Raw genomic sequence first — 22,550 nt, 5'->3', positions numbered from 1 at the left:
ATATAATTTTACCTCTAGTAAAATTACTTATATTTTCACTTAGTTTTCTTTTTTTCTTGCTTCCAAGTAAGTAGTCTCCAGATACAGTTGAATAGTGTCCATTGACATGTCTTCAATGTTAAAACCAACAGAACTGTCACCTAAGCAATATGGTGGTGGCTATTTTAAAGGTTGATCAATTATCAAGACTGTCAATATCAACGAACCTGCCAAACTAATTCAACACACAAATTCTACACAGAGCGATCATCATTCCCCAAGCAAAATTTAAGGCTTACCTTCTCTTTGAATGCAGACACCTTCTCTGTGAGCTCACTGTTGGATTGTTTTAATGTTGCATTTTCAGCTTCCAATGCCCTATGCTTCTTTTTGACCTCTTCAAGCTGAAAAATTCAAATTAAGTCAGTCATTGAACTAAAACAAATGTTTAAAGTAAGCCATGAGAGAAATATGAGCGCTATAATTTCTGATCTCCTGAAATATAGCATTTTTCACTTACCAGTAAAATCAGTTTTTTTTAAAGAGCACAGAAAAGAAAACCGTATTTTTCAATCCTGGGTTATATGCTGACATCCTCAGGTGATTGGAGGCAAGCAGAAAGAAAAGCTGCAGGACCATGACCCATATAACCCCACCCACTACCAGCTAGCCAGTTTTATAACAAGCAATAGGCAAATCATAAAAACATGGGAGAAGAACCTGTGTCATGTAATGTACTTTTAAGAGACAGGTTTTACTTGCAAGTGAAAAATCCAAATTTTTTTTAATCATGTAGTACAGGACACGATATTCATCATTACTAAGAAATCTAAAAGCAGACCAACTGAGGGGTGGGCTAAACAGAGAGATGCCAAAAGGCCCACATAACATGTGGAAAAGAGGAGAACAAAGCCCTCAGAGGGCAACTAGAAGCCCTTCCAAACAGGCATCAGAGTCGGACTGAAGAGAAGAAATTGTAGCAGACAATAGAAAAGCAAGACCAGGATAGAGAAAAGGCAGAACCAAGTCCTGGTTAAGATGAAGGAAACACCTTAGGACGTAAAAGAAGCCCTGTCCTGAAAACAACTTAGACCATAAGGAGGAACAAGGAAAAATTCCTTACCTGTGAAAGCCACAAACTCAGAACTCGCTGCACAGAAGCAAGAACAAGAAGTCAGCAATGAGTGCAAGTACAAAAGAGGGAAAAGTTCCTGAGAAAAGTTAATGGGCGGTCCAAAAGGAACAGTCACCAGAGACAGACAGGAAAAGCAATACGCTGTACAAAGACCTCCACCAAGAGGAGAGGGCAAACAGCCCCCTGAAAAGAATCACTAAGACTGAGACTAGACCTTAGAATGCTCCAAGACCCACCGTAGATCCAGACTACTTCTGGAGACTGGAGATGAGTGAGGGATAAGAACTATAAAAGGACTAGAGAAGGCCTAAGTCGCCAACATAAATGACCTGCAGGTCTAGAGAATATGCCCGTAGACAAAACATTCCCTCATACCAACTCATCTGATGGGACATGGTACACTTCTGCATTGGCCTCAGAAGAACAGAGGCTGTAGAAAGAAACAGAGGAGAGAAAATGACAGATTGACTGAGACTCACGCAATCTGAGACTACGTAACGTGGAGAGATACCCCACAATATCGAGATAGTCAATGGAAAACACACCCACACATAAGCAAGACTGCACCAAAAGAGTGGGCTCAGGACTCAGCTGCAGCGGAGGGAACAGTGACTGAGTAAAATGGAAACACTGGAGGCCCTCCACAAGGGAGGGACAAAGTCAACCATGGCCAGGGCACCATAACCTGTCCTGGAATGGCTGTGATGAAGCCACCACAGGCCAAAGTACCAACAACTATACACAGACCTGCTGCAGAGCAGTGGGGGGGGGGGGGGGGGGCATGGCGTCGCCTGAGAAGGGCATCAAATATTGCTGTACTAACTGGACCCAGAGGAACTGTAGCAAAAGAGGATACTCCCCAACCCACTGCAGTGCAGTAGGCGTCAAAGCCCATGCATGCCTAGGCCAGCATGAATTGTTATATCAACAGAAAGTAAGACAGCACCAGCAAAGGTTACCCACTGACTGACCACAGAACAGAAGAGCCCAATGGCCATCAGCAGTTCAGAACCACAGGATGATATTCAATATAGAGCAAATGGAACAATCCTGCAAGGGATACTCACAGACCATTTGCATATCAGAAAGGGGGAAAAAAGACATTTGTAACTGTGTCACCACAGGATGTAAGGCAACGCTATGTAACCAACTAAACTAAAAAAAAATGACTATAGAACAAAAGGAGGGCAGTTCATGCCTAGGACTATAGACTGCAGGACCACTGACTGCAAAACCACCACCACCAGACTACAAGACTAGGATGCCAAATGCTGTTGTACCAATAGTACCTAGTGAGATACTGGCAATGTGAATTACTCGCAGAACATTGTGGAGTAGTAGGGGCCATTAAGCCACCACAAGCCGCTGAAGAGAAAAACAGAATACAGTGAGGTGTTGCTAATAAAGATTACTCACAACCCACTGCAGATTAGCAGGGACAATGGCGGTGAGGGTCTAGGTTATTTGGGTCAATACACAACATAATGTGAAACTGTGAAATACTACCAACAGAGCAGTTCTGTGTCAGCCCTCCATGTGCCAAGATTAAAGATGGTGCATGCATGCACTGGCTTAGGAATCTGAAACCTGCACAGTACTATGACAGTCCCTAGTGGGGCCTGGGAGAAATGCAAGCACTTTTCACACAGTAAAAATGATGCCTTAGGAGGTGGTAGGAGCCACGTATGGCCATAACACATAGTTTAAATTGTTGATTAGACTCCAGTGAAAAGGTCCACAATGCTCAGGGCCCAAGGAAGGGCCATTAGCTGATACAGCTGCAGATCATCTTCCAGATGATAGCCCTGTATAGCACCTTGCAGCTCACTCTACGTGCTACACTGCTTGCCAACGCAATCACATACAATGCAGGATCAACAGTACTGCATAGTATGAAGTAGGGTTGTCCCGATACCACTTTTTTAGGACCGAGTACAAGTACCGATACTTTTTTTCAAGTACTCGCCGATACCGATTACCGATACTTTTTTTTAATGTCACGTGACAGTGCTTTTTTTAGGGGGGGGGGGGGAGTGAACGGTGTGTGTGTGTGTTTTTTTTTCATTTACATTTATTATTTTTTACAATTTAATTTTTTTTTTTATTCTTTATTGCACTATGTGTGTTTTTTTTTTTTAATCAGCCCTGTTGGGGGGCTTTGGTGAGATATCAGGGGTCTTAACAGACCTCTGATATCTCCCCTTGAGACAGAGAAAGAGACCGAGGATAGAGATTCCCCAGTCCCTTTCTCTGCAGCCTCAGCTGCACTGACAATGAATGGAGAGAAGACAGCAGCTCCTATCCATTCATAAACTGACACATCGTAATCACAGGTGATTACAATGTTTCAGTTATGTGAAGAGACAGAGTCAGCTGACTCTGTCCATTCACACAGTGGAGAGACAGCAGAACGGAGGGGACAGAGGAAGAGAGAGGGGGACAGCGGAAAGCCGGAACGGATGGGGACAGCGGAGGGGGACAGAGCAACGGAGGGGGACAGAGCAAAGAAGGAGGACAGCGGAGGGGGTCAGAGGAACGGAGGGGGACAGAGCAACGGAGCAGGACAGCGGAGGGGGACAGAGGAACGGAGGGGGACAGAGCAACGGAGCAGGACAGCGGAGGGGGACAGAGGAACGGAGGGGGACTAAGGGGGATGAGGTGACAGTCAGCGGTGATCGTGTGTGGGGGAGTTACAAGCACCGATCACCGCTGTATGTCACTAAAGCAGCTGAAAGCTGCGGGGGGAGAAGCTTGTAACTCCCCCACGCGCCAATCACCGCTGACTGTCATAGTATCGGTGGAAGCATCGGGAGCATTTGCCCGAGTACAAGTACTTGGGCAAATGCTTGGTATTGGTGCCGATACCGATACTAGTATCGGTATCGGGACAACCCTAGTATGAAGGATGTGGCGGGCTGGCGCACATTCGGGGGTTTGAGTTAAATTTTAAGAAAATATATTTATGTTTTTTTTTCTGCACTTATGCTTTAAAAATATTAATAATTAATGATAGTAAATAAATAAGGCCAAATTTGATATTTACTCAAAGTTCTACATTAAAGAGTTAATTTACACACATATATAACAAATTTTAGCAATGATCTCTGATCTCTTAACAAGATAAGACAAAGCATGGACAGAGCATACAGAGGGACAATTAAGGTGGAACCAATCCCATAAATGTAATATATGGCTGACCTGATGCTCAGACTCGTCCAGCTTCTCTAGGAGCTCTTTGTTTGCAGTCTCTTTTTCTTGCAAAGCTTTCCTCACTGCTCCTAGCTGATCCAGCCGTGATGTTGCTTCCAGGATAGTTTGCTCTTTTTCCACAAGAGAATTCTCAAGAAACGCATTCCTATTGGTCAAACTAAGAAATATTCCACATTCAAGTTTTTGTGTAATGGTACAGAGGTTACTAACAAGAGTCTTAAAGCACTGTAAAGAACTATATTCACTTCTCTCCAGCACTGTCATGTCCTGGAGCTACCCCGTTAGCTTCTCCCCTGCATTAAAAATACAGTGTGCCAATTTTTTTTCCCCCCTAAAGTTTCACTTTAGGAAACCTGTCTTGAGGAAATAAGGAGGCTGAAATTTTAGGTTGCCTTCCGAAAAACAGAATTTTTGTACTGACCATAAAATGCTCTTTATTGTTGCAGCAAAGTCCTTTTCCCAACCCCAAGTCCTACTGCACTAGTGAGGTCTCTGTTGTGAGTTAAAATGATTGCAAAGTCTCTTTTTTTTTTTTCTCAATAAAAATAACAAACATGTTATACTTACCTGCCCTGTGCAGTGATTATGCACAGAGCAGCCCAGATCTTCCTCTTCTCCGATCTTTTCGGCTCTCCTGGCCCCTCCCTCCCTTTGAGTGCCTCCACGCAAGCAACTTGCTATGGGGTGCACCTGAGACGAAACGCATCTCCATGTATTCATTCAGACACGGAGCTGCGGTTCAGGCCCCGTCCCCTCTCTCTCCTCATTGGCCGTCTTTGATTGACAGCAGCAGGAGCCAATTGCGCCGCTACTGTGTCTCAGCCAATGAGGAGGGGAGTCCCGGATGGCCAAGGCATCGCTGGATAGAGACCTGGCTCAGGTAAGTATTAGGGGGGCTGCTGCAAACAGAAGGCTTTTTATCTTCATGCATAGAATGCATGAAGATAAAAAAAAAAAAAACCTTCTGCCTTTACAACCCCTTTAAACTTCACATCTTCCTCCCTCTCAAATCTTAAAAATAATTTTGGCTCGAGAGTAACCCGTGCTTAATTTTGTCCCAATGCCATCTACTGACCAGAACTAGCTATAAGCTTTCGCTACACAAGATATTTTTTCAATCTTACAATCTGTAAATTTGCAAATAGTGGCAGGAAAATAGTGTGAAGGAAACTTTAATATTTATGAATACACAGGTCTTATTCACATAGCAGTGTATGTAGTCTTCCTATAATAATTCTTGATTTTATTTATTTTTTATTTTCACCTCATAACTTTATTTTTATATTTTTCTTTATTAATCTTATTTTTACTTTTATTTTTCGTCATTTTCCTTTATTCTTATTATTAAGCTCTTAGTTTTATCTTTTTTTCACTTTATTCTTTCATTTCTCATGTTTTTTTCCCACTTCACAAACATTCCCATCATCACATTAATAAGACACACCATTTGTTCACTTGCTTTCATGGCTGATAATGCACAAGTTCTCTCGTCCTGTTCTTGCCTCCCACCTGACTGAGCCCCAATGGGCGGAGCAAAACACATCAGGGGGTGTGGTCAATGGAGCAGCTCTGGCTGAGGCCACCATACACAGTCTACATGGATCAGGTTGGGTGAGCGGTAGCTTAAACCTTATTTTAGTCTACGCACAAACAGGTTATTAAGGCCCTTAGTGGCTGCAGGTTAATAAATGTATATATTTAGTCCCTTTGATGTGGGGCAAGAAATTGTATGTATAGTAAACACGAAAACACACACACAAAAATCATTTCATATCCTAAGGATATAAAATCACACTAAACACAACTACTGCCAGTCTTAAGACCAGTAAAGGATCATCCGTAATTAACTCTCATGACTAAAGCCCAAGAGACACAAATAAATAAAGGCAGCACCATTTGCTCAATTAGGTACTGGCATTTCCTTACTCCAATACAAAACAGAATTCTATTGACGCAACTTCTATTACCCAAAGTGATAACATTTGTGGGGACATACCCTTTAAGTTGGTCATTCAAGGTGGATATGAGATCATGGTGTTTTTCAGACTCTTGGGTCTGCTGATGTCGCATCTGGGAGACTTGTAACTGCAGCCGCTCATTTTCACCCTGAAACAAAAAGGAATTCAAAGTTTCTTTAAGCCTGGCCACAAAACAGATCACAAACCAAACATTTATCACCCGTGTTGTTGAAAAAAGGGAAGTTCAAGAAACCGAGAAAAAGAGGTAACGTCCTGAGTGTAAACCCCTCACCAGACTACAGAACAACCAGGAGTACTCTTCACAATATTAAGAGGTTTCGAAAGGAAAAGTAATCTAGCTTCCTCATCTTTGACAAGGAAAATGGATGTAACCAGAACTGTTTGCTGTTCATACATCACACTTTTAAAAAATATAAACTGGGCAAACACAATAAATTTAAAGAAAATTTTAATACCACAAATTATCAACAGTGCTTCATATTCAAATGTTGTGTTAAAATCCAATTAAAACCACAAACTCAAACTACTGTCTAGTCCTGAAAGACCATTCTTTGATCAAATATGCCATCCACATAGAGGAAAAAAAGCCTTTAAAAGAGATGTGGTCCCTTTTTTTCTATTAGCCTTCACTAAATTGCTCATATTGGAAAAATTCAAGTGCATCTCCATCAAGGTTTTGGATAGGGGTAGGAAATGGCTTCAATTTCTATGCTGGTGACAAGAAAAAAATCTTCCCAAAGTGAGGGAAAAATACACTCTCTTAGGCTAGATTCACACCTATGCATTTTTAGTGCTTTTTGCATTTTGCAGTTTGCACTACAGTCCATATAACATGGTTTCCTATGGAATACGTTCCGTAGTGCAAATCTGCAAAATGCAAAAAGCACTAAAAATGCATAGGTGTGAATCCAGCCTCAGGCAGCTGTCCCCAACGGATGATTTTCTCTCCACTTCTGCACAGATGACAGCCTTATTATTTTAGGCTTCCCATATTTTCTATTCTATTTTATTCTTTTCTATTCTATTAAGCAGCCTAAGTAGGAATCATCATCTTATTTCACAACTATATTTCTTGCAATAGGTTTCCATTTTTAAATTCAAATGAATTTTGAATCAATTTGAAAATAACGAATATGTGAAACAAATTTGAATATACAAAATTAAATCCGAAAACAAATCATTCTAACATAACAAATATGACAAAACAAAATTACTGAACCTAATCACTTAAAAACTAAAAGTGAACAGCAGTGCTAAAATATGAAAAAAACAATTGTAGTGATGAAACATAGCATACATAGTAAACATCAATATGTGTTATAAAGGTGTTAAACTCTTAAAGCCAACATGGTAAACCAAAGAAAAAATGGTGTAGAAAATAGAAAAATGTGTAAAAGTCCACAAAGAAAACAAAATATTATTGCGAAAGATGCCAAAGTGCATGGAAGCGATCCTCCAAAGGGTGATCAGATCTGCACTTTGGCATCTTTTGCACTACTTTTTGTGATTTCTTTGTGGACTTTTACACATTATTTTTCTATTTACTACACCATTTTTCTTTGGTTTACTGTGTTAGCTTTAAGAATTTAACACCTTTATAACACATATTGATGTTTATTATGTTTGCTATGTTTCATCACTACAATTAATTGTTTGATATTTTAGTGCTGCTGTTCACTTTTAGTTTTTAAGTGATTAGGTTCATCAGTTTATCATTCACAAGCAACGGCTTTTTTTCACCATTTTATTTTCTCAGGACTTTTTTCGCTTATTTTTTTCTTTGGTGCAATGGTGAATGAGTTTTTCTTGTTTTTTTCAAATACCTTGTTTATTTAAGAAAACAAAATTATTAACTTAATGACCGAATCCGAAATTAAACAAATTATTTTCATCTTGCACATCTCTAATTAGATGCAGGCACTGCCAATCTGGCCAATCATTTGACACCTGGCTGTCAATTTTTAAATCTACTTTTGTCAAGCCAGGCTGAATTTCGAGCCATGTACGGCTATTTTATTTCTTTTATAAAAATGGGCATAAAGGGCAATGCCAACCTTGTTTCATCTTCTTTTTTTCATTATGTGGATAATATTTTAACTCTAATTTAAGCAAAGCCTAAACTGCCAGTTTTAAAGCTGTGTTTAAGGATTCTATCCATGTATATAACCTTTGCTGTTTTATATGGCACACACTGCGCATTTTGGCCTTTGTATGCATGTCTGCAGCTTGACGTTTGTTAAAAGCCTGCGGAAGACTGATAAAAATGTATTTATAGCTATAGGCAGCACTCTCAAACTGGATCTAAAAGTACTTTATTGGCCCCAAGGCTTGTTAAATGTTTTGAAAACAGCTGCTTGATCTTACAAGTCAAGATTAAATAACTGCATATGAGGCCTTATCAGCCTGGGTGTCCTTAAAGCCTAACTAAAGGAAATCTGAAAATTCCACCTTGCAGTGGGGCTCAACTGTGGTGCAATGGTTAAAAGGATAAGTTCACCTTTAAGAAAAAAAAAAAAAAATTATAAATGCACATCTTTTTGCAGGTAAAAAAAAAAAGTGCATTTATTCATTTTTTACTGGGAGCCTGGAAAACATTGCACCCACGATCAGCAGAACATGGGTGCAATGCAGGGCTCTTGCAGGCTGTGTGTGTAAGCTGTTTGGCCATGCATTGTACGGCTAAGCAGTTACACAATAATGGTCCAGCTGACAGAAGTACAGGGGAGAACAATAAAGTGCAGGGCCTCTACCAGTACATAAAGACCAGGAGGGGCCCAACTAAACTTCCTATTTCTCTTCTGCCCCCCTCCACCAAAATAATTCTGTTTGTTTGACGTTTTGCTTTCAAAGATGTGTATTACTGGAGGTGCTCACATGCTTCTTGCGCATACACAGTGCTCATGGCTTCAATAATCAAGCAGGTTATGAGCACAACTTTATTTCATGGTAGGCATGTTTGATTAAAGAGGGGCTGTTAAATCTAAGCCGCTTGTCACAAAAACTCTGTTTTGACAGGTAGCATCAAACGTGTTATAAGCAAAGCAAAGCACAGCAACACTCTACGGCCAAAAGTTTGTGGGGATCTGATCATCACATCTATATGAGCTTGTTGGACATTCTTTTTTTGAAACCACAGACATTAAAGTGAAAATTCATGCTCTCAATCAACATTGACGATTTTTAATCCTTATGCTAATAGCATTAGTAAATAAATAGGAAAGTGTATCATATTTACTTTTCTTAAGTTTCTTCAGTTACTTCCTGGTTTCTTGCCTAGTTAAATGATGTCATACATCCTAGGAGTCCTTTCTCAGCTAAGCTTGCCCTCCTGCTTGTATGCCTGGGCAGAAAGTCAATGCTACATGAATCATCTGCCCTTCCTCAAGATGGCCATGACCAGAAATACTAGGTGGGGTTTTTCAAAGTGATTTCTTGTCAAAATAAAGCATGGAGACATGGATTTTTGGGGGAATTTGCTCTGAATATAAAAAATGTATCAAAACAGCATTTTTGCTTTGCAGCGCTCAGATGCAGTATAGTTCTGCTTTATTATAGAGCTCTCTCTCCACCACCTCTACCAGTCTACAGTGTTCCACGAGATTTTGAAGTGTTTGTGTTGGAATTTCTGACTATGCACCCAATACACCATTTATGAGGTCAGGCACCAATTATGAAAATGATGACTTGGCTTGTATTTGGTGTTCCCATTCATTTAAGAAGTGTTCAGTAGGGTTGAGGTTATGACTCTTTGCAGTCCACTCCAGTTCCTCCACAAAAAAAACAAAAAAAAAAAACAAAAAACAACTTGCCAAACCATATCCTTATGGACCTGGCTTCGTACACAGGGATACATTCAAGGTGGAACAGAAACGGGCCTTCCTGCTGCCACAAGGGTGAAAATGCACAATTGTCTAAAATGTCTCTGTATACTGTAGAATTGAGTACCCTTCACTGGAAACAACTAAATGTAGTAATTCGGAGGGGCTTCCACATACTTTTGCTCATATCGTGTAGATGTGAGTGGTGAAGGGCCCACAAACTCTTGCCCATGAAGTGTATATGGGAACAGTGCATACGAAATAAGTGCGACACACACAGATCATATGGTGTTACTTTCACCCTATACGCCAAACACACACCTTGGAGAAGGGAAGCGTCTCTTCATCTACATCAAATGTTACCTGTATTAAAAGGCGCGATTACAAGACAAAGAAAATGAGGCAGAAAGCTCAGCTAGTGATTGGTCACCTGTATTAGAGGAAAGGCAGGTATCGAAGGACTTCATACTTAAAGTAGAGTTATAGGCAAGACTTTTTTTTCTTCTTTTGGATAGAGCAAGGGAGGGTTATAACCTCCGACAGAATTTTTTTTTTTTTTCGCCATTTGTGTCCCATTAAAGAGATTTCCCTTCACTTCTTGTCCCCTAGCCAAACAGGAATTGAGAGGAAATCCCTGCAAGTTAAGGGAATTCCTTAGGGTCCCCAGAACTAGTGTCCCCACTGAAACATTTCCCCCTTTTTACTGTTCTTGGCACAACCCAAAACTTGGCATTTTTCTTTACTTTCACTTTCGAGAATGGTAAATAGGGCAAAATAGAGGGGGCGAACCTCTAACGGGGCACAGACCGCAATAAAACCTGACAAGCAGTCTAATCCCTCTCTACTCTATCCAAAATTTTAAAAAAATTGCCTTTAGGTATACTTTAAGCTAAAAGTGATGAACTACACAATGATGCAGCAAAAGTAGGACAAAACAGGCTCTTTCTCAGTGTGGATAAAATCAAGGTGCATCATGCTCCAGATTACTCATATGAAAACCTCCATTGTGCAGTCACCCATGTGCATGATTACTACAAAAACATACCTGTAAATTTTCAATACGAAGCTGCAGCTGTAGCCTGTCCTCTAGCTCCTGGCATCGCTCCTCCAGTGTCATGATCTGCTCCTGAAGCTGGTTTCTTTCCAGCTCTAGCTCTTCCACAACAGCACGCAAGCCTGAAGAATTTAGAGGGGAAAAAAAAATTCACATACAAGCACTCAACCGTCATTGCATGTGCAACATCAGAGTTTAGGATTTCCTTTAACTTCCTGTTCTAGACACACAGCAGAAAGTAATAGAAGATATATTCAAAGTACAGAGATATACCCTCAGAACAGTTCCTGTATCTTTTTTGTTAACCTAATTGTAAGATTTCCCATCACCATCTATTTCACTGAAAAAGGCTACAACGTTGGCTATTCCAACATTTTCTGTATCTTTTTCATAAAATGAATTCTAGTGACAAAGCAATTAACTAAAAATGTGTCCTAGCTAGAAATACACCACACTTTGACTGTGAAACAACACACACGGCTAGATGAACCTCAAAACTACTGCTTCTCCACAGTATTTTGTTTATTACTGAACTACTGGTTCTCTTTAAGTGACTTAAAGTGATTGTGAAGCTTGTATTCCGTTTTAAATTAAAATAAACAGGCTATGCATACCTGCTTGAACAGAGTAGCCCCGACCCTCTTCTCAGGGGCCCCGCTGCTGCTTCTGGCTCCCCCCCTCCACAGAGCGCCCCCATAGCAAGCCGCTTTCGATAGAGGCACTTGTGTGTGCTCCCTCCCGAGCCCCACTCTGTGTGTCCATAAGACAAACAAAGCATGTCTTGGCTCCGCCCCTCATCACTGGCTGTGATTAACAGCAGCAGGAGCCAATGGCTCCCTGCTGCTGTGTCTGCGCCAATGAGGAGGGAAAGAGTTGAGAGAGCCTCTGCTCTCATGCACAGTGGTGGATCGAGATCTGGATCGGGTAAGTAAAGGGGGAGAGGGCTTTAAAGTGTTGTTAAAGCTTCGATTTATTTATTTTTTATTAAAAAAATAAACGTCATAGTTACCTGCTCTGTGCAATGGTTTTGCACAGAGCAGCCCCGATCCTTTTCAGGAGCCCCACCGCCGACACTCCTGGCTCCTCCCCTTTGGCGATTGCCCTCCTAGAAAGCAGTTTGCTAAGGGGGCACTCGTGCGTGCTCACTTCTGAACTGCCCTATCTTCGTCCATTTACACAAACAGGGCAGCTTGGTCCTGCCCCTACTCCCTTGTCACTGAATTTGATTGACAGCAACAGGAGCCAATGGCTCCAGCTTCTACTAATCTGCCCCAGCGGAGGGAGCCTCTACTCTCTTGAGCAATGCTGAATCGAGATCCTGCTCAGGTAAGTATAGGGGGAGCTGCAGGGGATTCTGCAGCACAGAAGGTTTTTGCCTTAATGCACAGAATGCATTAAGGTAAAAAAAAAAAAGTTTTTAGAACCACTTTAAGCTGGCCATAGAGGGATTAAAATTCAGCTGGCTCAGCAGGGACCATCCCTGGTCAACATCGACTTCTATCAAAGGAACATGCTGGAAAACTTTCCATGATCAACCACTGATCAGTGCATTCGGACAGTGGCAAGTCCCGTTGTCAGAATACAATGTCCTGGCTGCGGAAATTCCTCTATCCATATATATTCCTCTATACCGAGCTCATGATATTTCCTCCCTCAGGTGCCACTTCCCCTGATTTCCCTGTCAATATCAACGGCTCAACTATCAACCCATCTCCCCACACCAAGGTCCTAGGTGTAATCCTGGACTCTGAACTAACTTTCGACCCCACATTCTATCACTATCCAAAACTTGCCGCCTCAATCTCCGCAACATCTCCAAGATACGCCCTTCCTAACCAATGTCACCACAAAGCTTCTAATCCACTCTCTGGTCATCTCCCGCCTCGACTACTGCAACTCCCTCCTCATTGGTTTACCTCTAAATAGGCTATCCCCACTTCAGTCCGTCATGAATGCTGCTGCCAGGCTCATCCACCTCACAAACCGCTCAGCGTCTGCTACACCCCTCTGCCAATCCCTCCATTGGCTGCCACTCAGTCAACGAATTAAATTCAAGATACTAACTATAACTTACAAAGCCATCCACAACCTGGCCCCCAGCTACATCTCTAACCTAGTCACAAAATACCAACCTAATCGTTCTCTTCGCTCCTCCCAAGACCTCCTGCTCTCAAACTCCCTTGTCACCTCATCCCATGCTCGCCTTCAGGACTTCTCCAGAGCCTCCCCCATCCTCTGGAATGCTCTACCCCAATCTGTCCGATTTTCTCCTACTTTATCCACTTTCAGACGATCCCTGAAAACTCATCTCTTCAGAGAAGCCTATCTGGCCCCCACCTAACAACTGTACATTTATCTTCTCAATCAGCACATCACCCACAGTTATTACCTCTTGTATCTCTTGACCTTCCCTCTTAGATTGTAAGCTCTAAGGAGCAGGGCCCTCTGATTCCTACTGTATCAAAGTGTATTGTATTTGTACTGTCTACCCTCAAGTTGTAAAGCGCTACATAAACTGTTGGCGCTATATAAATCCTGTACAATAATAATAACAATATCCACCTCATTGGTGTGGATAGATAAATCTTTTTTTTTTTTGTTCGCTGGCTGAATAAAAATAAGAAAATAAAAACGGCCAACCATAGTTGGTTCGAATCTCAGTGGTTCAGCAAGAACAGGCTGAGATTCGAACGGTGTATGGGCAGGCTGAATGTACCAAGTTAAATCGATCAAATTGGGTACAACCAGCCTGCCGGATTTACTTGAGATTAGCTATCAGCAATAATCATGGTTGCCTCCCGGCGGGACAGCTAACCCCACCACACCCACCAGGAGAACACAATATCTCGGCAGGAGGGATTCCCCTGTCAGCGCTGTCTGTGCCGATGGGGGAATAATGCAAATTTCTTTCCTGCAATCCGTGGTTGGAGGAAAGAAATTTGCACCATCTATGGCCTGCCTAAGCCAGCTTAAGGGGTTTCTGAACACAATGGATGTCATCCAAGGTTGACTTTACACGACTGAGTGGAATTATCCTTAAGAAGGACTATGCTGTGTTAATCTAGTGGGGAAGTAAACATAGCATGTAAACAATGCAAAGCCATGTCTCAAATGCTTAAAAGTCTCAGCCCAAGTGACATCTGTAGCCTTGCTTTGAAGAAAAACAGTTATAAAAGGAAAACCACAAGCTACCATTGCTGACTTGACCCTGAAAATGTATTCTTTACTCAGAACAAACATGTAGCCAATAATTCCCGAATTTCTGATCTGCATGCTTGTGTTGATTTAGCAATTCACATTGAAGCCATTTGCTTTGCATACAAGCGTGTATTTTTGTAAAGGAAATGTCAGCAATGGCAGTTTGTGTAATTCTCACAAGACAAGTTTTTATTGTTCTCCACAAGCAACTGATCTCCCCACTATGATGGCCTTGACTCCCAACAGATGGAGATGCATTGGCACAAGTTTCATCATTCATGTGGACCAGAATCTGAAAGCAGTGCATCAGCATCCAAGACATGGAGGTAGTTCACAAAGCTACAATCCTTTCTATCAATCAATTAATACGTTAATATAAAGTATTACATTAAAATAAAGCTTGCAACTCATAAAAAACCAAAGTCTAGAAAGCCAATAAAAAGAACTTACAGCCGCACATTTGCAAAGCAAATTGAACAGCAATCACATAAGCATGCACAGAAAAGTAGAACGCGACTTACAATATATAGAATAAATTGCTTACATACAGTGAGAACTGAAAATATATAAAATATTGTGAACTTCTCTGCATCATTTCTATTACCTCTTTTGAAAGTTGTGATTATTTTATGAAAGTGCATTTTAAGTAGAAATCTCACTCTCTAGCACTTGTCCAGTGGGGTAAGACACGCATGTTAAATGCAGTATTACGTTGAACCTTAATGTGCTCTGTGTTAAGGCAGCCCGTTTATTTTAAATGAGCTCCCAATGCACCTCAGGGTGGCCAAAAACCAAAAGCTGATCCTTTTTTTTCTGGCAGCACACATGAACAGTTTCTCCTCCAATCACAAGGTTTTCTCTTTGCTGCAGGCTGTATATAATGACCCGCCTCTTAGGAATGGGCAGGCTGCGTTATAATGCGAGTACTGTGAAGTATAACAGACAGGGGACAGAAAAATCCTCTCTCTTAATAAATGAGCCCCAGAGCATACCAAGAATCCTGCCATTATTCTGACTTTCATTTCCTGCATGCATGTCTGCGACCAGACATAGCACAGTAACTAGTATATTCATAACAAACTGAACAATGGCAGTCATAGGTCTACCATGATAGGTTTAGTTTATTATGTGTTATGCAGGCCCTTTAAAATAAATGGCAGGCACACTAATAAGTATTTGTGTGGTTTAATGTCTGCCAAAATATAGAAATTGACATTGAGTGTTTTTTCCTTTACATAAACAAAAATTGAACAGTACATTTTAAATGGAAACATTTTTCATATTAAAAGCACATGTAAACACATGTGTAAAAAACACATGCAGCAAGTTGTCATTACATTACTGCATGTTTATTAGGTATTGTCTAGCTTCTAGTATAATGCTGATAACTGAGCTCTGCTTGTATTTTTATTTGCTTTACTGCTAGTTCCTGGCAATTTATCAGATAAATAATAGCCAGCACCCCACAAATGTCATCCCTGATTTGTGCATTGGGTGGGGCTGTGACTCGTGTTCTGTCTGAACTAGAATGTGCCTTTAAATGGTATGTAAAGGCCAAAATGTGGGTAAATCATTGATCAGGACATGCATTTATTTAGCAACCGCCAAGAGATGAACGCAGAGGCGGCTCTCTAATTAGGCGAAATAGGCGGTGGCCTCAGGCCTCGCAGTCATAGGGGCCTCGCACAGCTGGCTCGTTTACCTAATTAGAGAGCCGCCTCGTTCAGCAGCAGAGATCTCCGTCCTGAGTCCCCTCGCCCTGCTACAGGGAGAGATAACAGGCTGTGAGTGAGATGTGTGTGATCGGAGCTCACATACATCTCCGGATCACAGACAGGGAGGGAGAGCCGCTCAGTAGAGCTCTGACAGATCTCCCCCCTCCCCCTGCTGCCCGCACAGCCAGACAGAAGAGGAGAGAGAGCTTCTGCTCCTCCTCCTCCCGCCCTCTCCTCCTGTGTCTGCCCCGCCCACTCTCCTCGGCAGTGTTCTCTGCTCTGCCTCAGAGAAGGGGATGTGTGGGCGGGAAGATTCAAGCTGGAACCCAGGAAAAGGGGAGTCTGATCCATCCATCCATCCAGTCCCTCCTGCCTCCAAGTGAGTACACTGATGTAGGGGATGCTCTTTCTTTCTTTCTTTCTTTCTCTTTCTTTCCTGTCCATCTGTCTTTCTTTCCTGTCCATCTGTCTTTCTTTCCTTCTTTCTTTCCTTCCTTCTTTCCTTCCTTCTTTCCTTCCTTCTTTCCTTCCTTCTTTCCTTCCTTCTTTCTTTCTTCCTACCAGAACAGGTAGGATCTGTGAGAGCAGTTTTCCTGTGCAGCTCTGCTTGAGGAAAATATATCTTTATTATGCCCACTTACCTACCCCCTGTACTGTCCACTCCCCTATACTGTACACTCCTAATACAGTTCATAATACAGTGGGGCCTCATGTCTAAGTTTTGCCTAAGGCCTCACAAAGTCTAGAGCCGCCTCTGAATGAACGTAAGCCGACCATAGATGGATCGAATCTTGGCCGGTTCAGCAGGGACTGGCAGAGATTCGATCCATCTATGGGCAGGCTGATTTACCCTAGTTATTCCGTTGACTGATTTGGGTACAACCAGCATGTTGGATTATTAGCATGCGATTACTGCCAAATTACTGTGCTCTCCAAGCAGGGATGGCTCCCCACAGGGAGAACACAAGAGCTCCGCAGGAGGGATTCCCCCAACAACACTGATGGTGTTGATGGGGAAATCGAGCGATCTTCTGTCCGGCAACCTATGCATACCTGTTGCATAATCTATGGCCAGCTTTAGCCCAAGACAGTCCATAGAAGAGTACTTGATTCCCCCATCCACACACTCAATGTGGATGGGGGGATCCTCCCCGCTTAGCTATTGTACTATTACAGTGGGGAGACTTCCCTCGCCATCAGAATACACTGATCAGCACTACCAGCTGTAGCTGTCAGCACTGATTGAGTGGGGAAAATCCAACAGGGTGGTTGTACAGAGGTTGATCAGCCTGCTGAACTGGCCAAATTTTGATCCATGTTTGGCCGTCTTAACTTTTGGCAGATTTCCTCTCATTCCCTGTTGCTTCTCCAAGACCGAAAGAGGGACAGAGAAAACAAACCCTCCGATAGGAGTTTTAACCTTTCCCTACACTATTAAAGCACAAACAATTTTGGCTGTACATAACTTTTCATGTTTGATACCTGAAATGGTGTCATGGAATCTTTAGAGGATTGTTATCAGTAATAAAGTAGGTTACAGAAACACAAACTTGCAAATCTAAATCACTGACATTTTCAGCGTTGGGTGGATTTTTTTCTTGGAAAAAAATTTTAAAAATCAAGGGTGGGGGCATTATTTGATCTGACTAGACACCCAGCTCCGTAAATGTCACCCATCTGCCCTAATAAATTGTACTTTACCTTCACCGACACACAGAGAAGTGGAAGCATATTCAGCAGTGAGCCTAGCGTACAACAGTGGAGACAAAACATTACCAGACCCACAAGAAATGCTGCACAATACCAATGAGCCAAACTAGGCAGTTCATCCAGCTTGCACATGCCTCAAAATTAAAAAAAGAAAAAAAAAACAGAACAAATGAGCAAAATAATATTCACAAAATAAACTAGTTTAAAGGGACACTATCGATCATCAGTGTTCATACCAAAATTAGTACTATGGTTTGTCTATAAATGTCTATTTTGCATATATAATATCAGTTTCATTTCCCATTTGTTGTTTATTCAGAAGCCAATTCCCGTACAGCTGCTTAATGGTATATTTAGTTATAAATGATGGAAATTTATAAGTAAGAACACCAGAGACTATTGATCCAGTATATATCCAGGATTGTTGATCAGGAAGCATTTTTGTGCCCTGTTGTTGCAAATTGGACTATGCTTTATAGTGTTTTTTCACCTTCTTAATCAACGTGGATATGGGGTTCTGTTTATGGAGGTTTTCAATGTATTTACGTTTTATTTCTACTGGTTGAACTCAATAGACTTTTGTCTTCTTTTAATTTAACTATGTGACATCATACTTTGTGGGAACTAAATCATATAATCAAGGACTGAGGACCTTCTTCCCTGCCAAACAACTCTTGTGTGACTCAAAATGTGTGTCAGGGCATAGAAACATTTGTAGTACAGCTCTGCAATGCATGCACATTTTTTATTTTTAATGTGGCTAGTACAGAGAAATAGCTGATGACCCACCAGAATCCAGTGAGCACCTGACTTATCGATGGAGCAGACTCTGCACTGAAATCCCAACCAGGTTTATCAGCTCTGCCTGCTTAACCAAAGAATCCCCCCCCCCCAATCCACCAACTGCTGCATTGCCATAATATAAGGGGTGGTCTATAGTCCAACAGGCAGGGCTGACAACCCTTTTTGCGAATTTAGTGTGGTAGAGACACTGTGTTGTCCTTTCAAATAGGAATTGAGGAGCTCACTGGATTACAAAAAAAATAAACATGTATTTTCTGTACCTGTAGCATTTTTTAAAGGATAAAACATGCAGACATATGCATGTATTCTAGAGATGTACTGCATATGTTTTTGTTTTTTTCAGACGTACACTTATAGCACATGTAGCAAATGTTTAAGTAGTATTATACTATATTACATTGCCCTTTGCTTTAAAGTGGCTCTAAAGGTTTACACTAAAAAAAAATAAACAAACATGTTATACTTACCATTGCACAGAGCAGCCCCGATCCTCTTCTTTTTGGGTCCCCCACTGGTGGTCCTGGCTCCCCCCTGCCGAGTGCACCCCACTAACAAGCAGCTTGCCATGGGGGCATTCGAGCAGGTGTGCTCCCATGAATGGACATTGTTACTCACACATGGAGCGTGGCTTGGCCCCACCTCCCACTCTCTCCTAATTGGCTTATTGGCTGTGATTGACAACAGCAGGAGCCAATGGCTCCCCTTGCTGTGTAAGCCAATGAGGAGACAGAGATCCAGGAGAGCCACTGCTCTCACGCACATCGCTGGATCGAGATGGGGCTCAGGAAAGTATAAGTGGGGCTGGGGGGAGGAACTGCTGTACCCAGAAGGTTTTTTACCTTAATGCATAGAATGCATTAAGGTAAAAAAAACTTCTGCCATTGGAAACACTTTAAGGCGTTCACTTCAGCTCACAATCAGGCATATTATTTTAACCTAATGAAATGGTAAAGTTGCCCATAGGTGGTTTGTTTTTTCCATTTAGGTAGCGGACTGAATAAAAGAAAGAAGAAAGAAAATCAAATTAACAGATTCCTCCATCGACACACATGAGGTAGATGAGGAGTGCCCCCCAATGAATGGCCATCCCTGCTCGAGAGAAGCCAATCCTTTGATCGACTTCTGTCGAGCAGGGGCTGCCACACATTGATCTAAATTCGACCAGTCCCTGCTGAACTGGCAGAATATGATCAGTGTATGGACAGCTTTAGTCTATCTAATGCAATGATCTGACCTTGGAGAGTTGCTGGATGGATTGATCCGCCCTGGTGTATCTATCTCTCAAGGACTCAGAATGGAGGAATCCTTACTAATTTAACACTACACATCTAAAAACACTTGGTTTTACTGAAGTACCACACCACTGGAAAAATTACTACAAACAGAAATGCATGGAAGGCCTAGTCACTGAACCTAGCTTTCATATCTAAACATCTATGTTATTAACAAATTACTAAAACATTAGATTTTTTTTATCAAATCTGATCTGCACTAAAGAAAAATATACTAATAAAATATGTATTTTTGTATGTACAGTACTGCCAAATGTTTCCTTATTCTAGAGATAGTGTCCCTTTAAAACGTTAGGAACCAATACTCAACGAGCTGTTAGTTTACAAAAAAAAACCCAAACCAAAAAGGAGTGGACAAAAAAGGCACGAGGTGACGCAGTGCATGCTCCGGCCCTTGTCTGCTGGGTGGGACAGACAAGAGGGCAATAAACTGTCTAGTGGGGTCACACCTGAGTTAGGAGAACCGAATTCAGGCCACCAACCTCCCATGTTCTCGCCCTCTATGGTATCGCTGCTCTCCATGGTAAGGCTCTGTTCTTCAAAACTCTTGCTGCCATAATTGTATTCATCCTAAATTAAGCAGAAAACAGTTAGGTTTCAGACATAGTAGGCTCTACTTGGCAGAAAAAAAAAAAAAGAAGAGTAGGATTTGTAAAATGATTGTGATTATTTTTCTCCCTATTGTATAGAGGTTGGGGTAGACGTGGAGTCACAGGTACTCCTGCAGAGGCACCATCCCCTAAGAGTATGCAACTATTTTTAAAAAAAGGATTTAGAACAGGACGCGACTTTGATTGTGCCTCAGAGGAGTATAATAAAAAATTTACATATACTGAAATTTATAGAAAACTATACAAACTTTTCATCTGCCATACAAATCTCCTAAGAATGAACAGGTTAAAAATGAGATACAATTTTGGAATTTTGAAGTCATACATGTGCCAGTCCCAAACACAGTAAAGGAGATATGCCCTACGCGTTTTGCAGACAGTTCCGCTTCGTCAGGGCCTTGAGGGTAGCAGCACAGTAGATATCATATAAATTCTAGAAATATCAATGAACAGTATATAAGTAACTTAAGTTCTCAATATATCAAGTTTCTTATATATTGTTCATTGATATTTCTAGAATTTATATGATATCTACTGTGCTGCTACCCTCAAGGCCCTGAGGAAGCGAAAATGTCCGCGAAACACGTAGGCCATATCTCCTTTAGTGTGTTTGGGACTGGCACACCCTGACTTCAAAATTCCAAAATTGTATCTCCTTTTTAACCTGCTCATTCTTAGAAGATTTTTTCGTATGGCAGATGAATAAAATTTGTATAGTTTTCTATAAATTTCAGTATGTGTATATTTTTTATTATACTCCTCTGAGGCACAATCAAAGTTCATCCTGTTCTAAATCCTTTTTTTGAAATATAGTTGCATTTTCTCTCTATTGGTCATCCTCTTGCATTCTCTATAAGCCCACTTGTTTTTTTTAGGTGAAATCAGGATGGGTTCAAAATAGAATGTTACCGCACAAAAAAAACACTCTTTTTCCTTTAAAACTTTTATATTAGGATTTACATTGCGCCAACAGTTTGTGCAGCGCTTTACAACATGATATCCTTGATAGCTTTAGCTTTCAAAGATGAAGAACTACCCGGTGATCCTGCCAATCTCCTTTCCTATTTCACAGTTTCCTGCTGTATTCTGTCAATACAATCTACAGGTTCAGACCCGGAGTAGCATTGAAAGATATAATTCAGCTTGCAAAAATACTGCCCATAGCCTTGCTCTTTCCACACTGAGTGGCAGTGGATCCCATACAGAAAACGGCAATGCAGCAAAACAATGGGCAACAAGGAGGAGGTCACTGTTTTATCTGGGTAAGCAAAGTAGTCTTTACCCCATCCCTCACGATCCATCGATAATAAAATTTACAATGGTCACATTGCTGCTTTACGAACCACAAAAAATGTATTTAGAAAGCTTTCTTGAAGACCTCACATGCATTGGTTTATTGTAAACGCTGTTTATCCTGACAGGAGAAAATAGAATTACAGAATTGCAATTTATTCTGGCCATTGAAATGACCGCTCAAGCACTAAATGCGCCTAGTGGCCTAGGGGCGTTTAGATGGGTTTAACTGCATTTCCCTTTTCTTTTTTTTTTTTTTTTTTTGTGCCCAAAAGCGCCTCTCAATTTTTTCAAACGCATGAAGACGCGTTCAGCAGAGATTTGGGCATTTATTTAATTGTCCAGAATTTTAATTTATTCTGGCCATTGAAATGAACACTCAAGCACTAAATGCGCGTTTAGACAAGTTTAACTGCATTTAGCGTTTTTTTTTTTTTTTTAATGCCCAAAATCTCCTCTCCTAAACGTGATTCTTCTGCATTCAGGAGATGGAGCTTTGGCTTCTTCCAAACTTTGTTGCTTCTAAATGCCTATAAAGTCTATGTGTGCATGGACACAATGGCTTTTACTGAGGTGCCTTTCGGGGCTTAGGCAAAAAAAAAAAAAAAAAAAAAAAAGCCAAAAGACACAAAATCGTCAGTTTAGGAGATCTAGATCACTTCAGGCTGGCCCCTTTTGCAGATATAAAATAATTGCATTTCCGTGTACTGTGGGAGACCAGATATAATTAATGCAGGGTCCTGGGTTTAGTA

General features: G+C 41.3%; 1 protein-coding gene across 5 annotated transcripts in view; it reads right to left on the bottom strand.

Moving 5' to 3' along the window:
- The window catches only part of LOC141111973 (uncharacterized), a 144,875-nt gene that overhangs the window by 49,144 nt on the left and 73,181 nt on the right, over positions 1 to 22,550 (bottom strand). For 3 of the 5 annotated variants that reach the window (XM_073604222.1, XM_073604220.1, XM_073604223.1), the window contains 5 exons: positions 20,344 to 20,464; positions 11,167 to 11,297; positions 6,321 to 6,430; positions 4,313 to 4,481; positions 279 to 383 (listed from right to left, as the gene is read on the bottom strand). In XM_073604222.1, coding sequence (XP_073460323.1) covers positions 279 to 383; positions 4,313 to 4,481; positions 6,321 to 6,430; positions 11,167 to 11,297; positions 20,344 to 20,464 — 636 coding nt within the window. The remainder of the gene's footprint in view (positions 1 to 278; positions 384 to 4,312; positions 4,482 to 6,320; positions 6,431 to 11,166; positions 11,298 to 20,343; positions 20,465 to 22,550) is intronic. The other 2 variants (XM_073604221.1, XM_073604225.1) reach the window with 1 other exon arrangement.

The sequence above is a fragment of the Aquarana catesbeiana genome, linkage group LG11, assembly GCF_042186555.1.
Source record: "Aquarana catesbeiana isolate 2022-GZ linkage group LG11, ASM4218655v1, whole genome shotgun sequence".
Taxonomy (NCBI): Eukaryota; Metazoa; Chordata; class Amphibia; order Anura; family Ranidae; genus Aquarana; species Aquarana catesbeiana.
This window is presented reverse-complemented; position numbering and strand designations above follow the sequence as displayed.